Source organism: Hippocampus bargibanti, linkage group LG07 (genome assembly GCF_051943395.1).
Source record: "Hippocampus bargibanti isolate YZ-2025 linkage group LG07, ASM5194339v1, whole genome shotgun sequence".
Classification (NCBI taxonomy): Eukaryota; Metazoa; Chordata; class Actinopteri; order Syngnathiformes; family Syngnathidae; genus Hippocampus; species Hippocampus bargibanti.
The window spans coordinates 2,194,001-2,200,000 of record NC_142740.1 but is presented as its reverse complement, the minus strand read 5'-3'; the positions used below and the strand labels follow the sequence as shown (position 1 = coordinate 2,200,000).

General features: G+C 38.7%; 1 protein-coding gene across 2 annotated transcripts in view; it reads left to right on the top strand.

The window, feature by feature from the left end:
• Positions 1 to 6,000, top strand: part of glis1b (GLIS family zinc finger 1b) — a 91,716-nt gene that overhangs the window by 24,283 nt on the left and 61,433 nt on the right. For both annotated transcript variants that reach the window (XM_089001608.1, XM_089001607.1), the window contains exons 2-3: positions 1,397 to 1,571; positions 4,648 to 5,851. In XM_089001608.1, coding sequence (XP_088857734.1) covers positions 1,397 to 1,571; positions 4,648 to 5,851 — 1,379 coding nt within the window. The remainder of the gene's footprint in view (positions 1 to 1,396; positions 1,572 to 4,647; positions 5,852 to 6,000) is intronic.

The window sequence follows — 6,000 nt, the reverse complement described above, 5'->3', positions numbered from 1 at the left end:
AGATAAAAAAGGTCCAAAGTAGCAAACAAAATCAACGGTGGTGGTGGTGGTGGTGGTGGTGGTGGTGCACCCCAAAAAAGCAGGCAAAATGGAGAAGCAAGGTGTATTTGACAAATTGTGTGAAATGAAGTCGGCAGGAACAAAATTACAAACAAAGTCATCAGAACAAAAAGGTCTAAAGTAGCAAAGAAAGAAACAAGGGAGGCCTTATTTCCTTTTCTATTTTTTGTGTGTTCTTTGTTAGTAATGCTGACATCAGTGGCTGTTTAGGTAGGTGAGCCAACACGTGTGCTGAATTTACACCAGGTGTCTCTGGACTGTGTCCTGCCTCTGTATGTCTTCCAATGTCCATGTCCTCCATTTTGTGCCATTGTAAAATGTGTGTAAAATATAATAATAATAATAATAATAATAATACATTTCATTTCTAAGCGCCTTTCAAAACTCTCAAGGTCACTTTACAATCACAGTAAAAGTTTTTTTGTGGGTGAGCAGCGGTAGCCACACGCGCCAGCCTTCACTCAACCCGGAATAACTCAAATAAATAAAAAGCTAGATGGCTAGCTAATAGATAGCTAATAGGTAGTAAATAGATACTTAGATAGCCAGGCAGCTTGAGCGCTAATAGATAACTAATGGAAAACTATCAGATAGCAAAGAGATAGCTAGGTAGGTAGCTAATAGATAGCTAATAAATAGCTAATAGATAGTTAGCTAGATAGCTAGCAGCCAGCTAGACCACTAATAGATAGCTAGTAGATAGCTAATAGGTAATGATAGAAATCTAGCTAGCTAGCTAATAGATAGCCAGCCAGATAGCTAGCTAGATATCTAGTCAGCTTATATATAGATAGCTAGATAGGCAGCCAGCCAGCTAGACATCTAGCAAATAGATAGCTAGCTCGGTAGCCAGCTAGATATAGCTAATAGGTAATGATAGAAATCTAGCTAGCTAGCTAATAGATAGCCAGCCAGATAGCTAGCTAGATATCTAATCAGCTTATATATAGATAGCTCGATAGGCTAGATAGGCAGCCAGCCAGCTAGACATCTAGCTAGCTCGGTAGCCAGCTAGATAACCATCCAAATATTCTCGTCGGAAACACGGCTCTTCTTCTGTGGTTCTTGTTCACACCCGGACGGACAGCCAACAGATAGCAAGCTGGATAGCTAGCCACCCTCTATAGCTAATAGCTAGTTAGCTAATACACTGATTTTTTTTTTCATGCCCAGCACTGTGTTTTCGGTTGATTCGGTTATTTTTAGGCCAGCAGAGAAGGCCTTGCAGGCCTACCGCTGGATCGCGAGCTGACGTTGGCAGGCCATGTCTTGTCCCCCCAACCCATGACCATTTCTGTTTATTAGCATAACGCCGCCGCCGCCGCTCTGCTTCCAGGTCACGTCGGCTTTAGCTTAGCCAAGAACGACGACGGCAGCGAACTGGGGGCCATCTTGATGTCGTGTGGGCAGAGTTTGCCGCTGCCCTTGGGGGGTCACCCGGGTGGACTTTACCCGCAGAGCGTCCAGTGTGACAGTCCCGCGCCCGATCTTCTTCCTCACCAGGACGCTAGGTAAACTTGTGACTGAGTGAACGCGCCGTAAGTAGATAGAAAGCTAGCTAGCTAGCTAGCTAATACGTAATCAGCAAATTCATGGTTAGGGTTCCTCTTACATCATAAATTATGACAGTTGAGCTAACTATCAAGCTACCTCATTGCTAGCTGTTATTTATCTATTAGCTAGCTATTAACTAGCTTTTAGCTAGCTATTAGCAGTCTAGCAGGCTGACTAGCTAGCTAGCTAGCTAGTTAGCTATTAGCGGTGTAGCTGGCTGGCTAGCTATCTAGCTAGCTATCTACTGTGTTATCTATCTATTATGAACGTCGTTGTCTAGATTATTATTATTATTATTATATAATAATAATAATAATAATAATAATAATAACAATAATAATAATAATAATAATAATAATAAAACATTTCATATCTAAGCGCCTTTCAAAACTCTCAAGGTCACTTTACAGTCACAGGTTGTGTTTTTTTTTTGCGTAGCGTTCCCAGAAAGTGTGTGTAAGGTGAAAAGTGTGACTTCCAAACATTATTTTCCGACAGGAAATCATTAAAATGAGAATAATCCGTTTCCAGGTCCCCATAAAACCTAATTTCGTTTTTCTGTGGGTGAGCAGCGGCAACCACACGCGCCACCGTTCACTCAACCCGAAAATAAATCAAATAGATAGAAAGCTAGCTATTCTATAGTGAATAAATAGCTAAGAGATAGCCAGATAGCCAACAGCTAATGGATAGATAATAATAATAATAATAATAATAATATATTCTATTTGTGATTGTATTTTATTTATTATAGTAACTATGCTTGTGTGTGACTGTAAAGTGTCCTTGAAAGCTTTGAAAGGCGCTTAAAATGAAATGTATTATGATTATTATTATTATGATTAATATTTCCGCGGCTCCGTTTTTCTTTGAGTGGGGTGGCGGGGGTTGGGGGAGGGGCACGACAAAGACGATTCCTTCATCGTGAGAAGAAAGAAGACCAAAAAAAAAAAAAAGAGATCTTCTCCCATCACTCAGGAAGGATCTCCTCACAAAATCCATAATGAGCCAACTGACAGGAATGATTATGTCGGGGATCACAGCAAAGCGCGGGGAAATCTGAGGAGCCCCCCTCCGGACCACCAAAAAATTCCCACCATAATACGGAGCATTGTCATGGACAAACTCTTCCGAGGATGTAGTTAGTTTGTTAGTTAGTTAGTTAGTTTCAACTAACTAACTAACTAACTAACGTTGCTTTATACCTGTTGTCTCTTGTTACTTGGTTTAGTTTCAAGCCAATTGTCACCATATAATTCAATACAATAAATTACAATAAATTACAATAAATTACATTACATTACAATAAAGAAAATGTCTTAACACCCTCAAAAAAAAATCTTCTTCTTCTATTAAAATCTTCGAAAAATAAAAATAAATAAATTAATTAACAAATAAATAATGGAATGAATTAATACAATAAAATACAACAAAATACAATAAAATATATTTTGAACACCCTCAAAAAAATAAGAAATACATAAAAAAAAGAAAACTATATATATATATATATACAGTAAAGTCTCGTTATATCGATATCGGATATATCGATAGTCTCGGTTATATAGATACTATTTCTATGCACGCACGGAGAAAATTACATGCAAACAGGGTCGGATATATCGATAGTCCCGGTTATAACGATATTTTTTCGGACTCCCGAGAATATCGATATAACCAGACTTTACTGTATACAATATCGATATAACGAGACTTTACTGTATACAATATCGATATAACGAGACTTTATTGTATACAGTAAAGTCTCGTTATATCGATATTCAAGGGAGTCCGAAAAAATATCGATATAACCGGGACTATCGATATATCCGACCCTGTTTGCATGTAATTTTCTCAGTGCGTGCATAGAAATAGTATCGATATAACCGGGACTATCGATATATCCGATATCGATATAACGAGACTTTACTATATATATATATATATATATATATATATATATATATATATATATATATATATATATATATATATATATATATATATATATATATATATATATATATATAATATAAAATTAAATTAAATTAAAAATAAAATAAAATATAAAATACGATAAATTAATACAAAAATCAAATTATATTAAATTAAGTTACATTAAATTAAATACAATAAAATGTGTTGACCAAAAAAATAAAATGAAATAAAATAAAATATGTCTTGGCCAAGAAATAAAAAATAAAATACAATAATAAAAGATGAAATACAATACAATAAAATATATTTTTGAAAAAAAAAATACAAAATACAAAATACAAAATAGCAAATAGCAAATAAAAAAAAAAAAATACAAAATAAAAATACAATTACAATTACAATTAAAAAAAAAAAAAAAAAAAAAAAAAATTACAAATAACCAATAACCAATAAACCATAATACATAAAACTTAAACAATAAAACATAAAACATAAAAAATTAAAAAGCATAAATAAAAAATAAAACATAAATAAAACATGAAAAAATTACAATAACAAAATTTAACTGAGAAATAATACAATTAACATTTAAATTAAAATAAAATACACAAAATGCAAAATAAATAAAAAAAATAAAATTCAATTAAATTAAGTTTCATTAAATCCAATAAAGTGTCTTGAAAAACAAAATAAAATAACATACAATTAAAAAAATAAAAGTAATTATTCCTTGGCAGAGAAAAAAAAATACAATAAAATACGCTTTGATCCACTGGAAAAAAAAACAAAAACATAAAAAATAAAACACACAAAATTATGAAAAAATAAATAAAACAAATACAAAAATAAAATACAATTAATTTAAATTAAATTACAATAAAATGTCTTGACCCCAAAAAAATATATTAAAATATATGTAGCAAAAAAAAAAAAAAAAATCAGAAAACTGGCCCTAGTTTGGTCTCTGACTTTTCATTGAATAGGTCTGCGTCTGTCAACGGTTGCTCAGATGATGAAGCTCATGTTGCTCTCTTTGTGATGACTTTTGTTTTTTTTTTTTTTTTTTGGGTACCCCCTCCCCTCCCCCAATTGTAGGTCATCCACCTTTCAGAGGACCCTTCCCTCGGCCTCACCCAGCCTGAGCTGCGCCGCTTCCAACAGAGCTCCATCATCTCTACCGTATTCCATCAAGGAAGAAGACGCGATGGGCTACACCATCTCAAACATGGCGCCCGGAATCCATCTTGGATTTCCCGACTCCAGATCCGGGATGCTTTTACGGACATCAAATGCCGAAATGGCGTCGCGAGCCTTTAATAATGAACACGGCTCCTCCCCGTCGGCTTTGTCCCCGTCCGGCTGTCGTCATTCGTCGCGTCTACTCACCGCCGGCGACCTGAAAAGACGTCGCCTTTCGCCGCTCCGGCAGGATTCTCCGTCGGCCTCCCCGGAGGAGATCAACGGCGTCGACGGTTTTCACGCCAATCTCTCGCCGGGCGGACGATTTTCCTCTTCGTCGTCCTCCTCGTCTTCGTTGTCAACGTCCCCCCGCGGACCCACGCGGCGTCGCAGCCCCTGCCGGCTATCAAACTCACCCGCCAGCTGCCTTCTATCCTCATCCTCTTCATCGGTATCTTCGTCGGAGCCGGAACAAGGCTTGTTTGAGGAGCGGGGCTCCATGCAACCGGGCCGCGGCGTCGCAGGGACCCCCCTGGGGAATACGGGAAGCTCGGAGTTATTCACGCTAATGTCCGGGACGCTACAGGAAACTTTGCTGGACATGAGCCAAAGACCGGGGGCCGCCCTAAAGCAAGAGGCCGCCCTCAAGCAGGAACCCTTAGACGACTTCCCCTCCGGCGACGAGGAGCTTTTACAGCACCGTTTCCAACATCACTCTGGCGGACGCGATGGTCACCTGCGCCACCTCCATCAGCACCCTCGCGCCGCCGCGCCGCCGCCGCCGCCGCCTTACCACTTGCACCAATATTGCCATCGACAGACGGCGGGGTCGTCCCCGGGACTTAAGTCCGCATCGTCCGACGGCCCGTCCGCGGGAGAGGAAGTCGGGCTGGCGCCGGGCGATCGGCAGTCGTGCCGCTGGATCGACTGCGGCGCCGCCTACGGGCAACAGGAGGAGCTGGTGAGGCATATTGAAAAAGTTCATATTGATCAACGGAAAGGCGAAGATTTTACGTGCTTCTGGGCCGGATGCATCCGGCGCTACAAGCCCTTCAACGCTCGCTACAAGCTGCTCATCCACATGAGGGTTCACTCGGGGGAGAAACCCAACAAGTGTATGGTGAGTCGACGTCCTCGCGTGCAAACGCCAAACGTGTGCGGCAAAAACAAAATAAGAAGTACATTCAGAAACAAGTCAGTCAAGAAATAAATAAATAAATACATACATAAATAAATACATAAATAAATAAATAAATAAATACATCCATA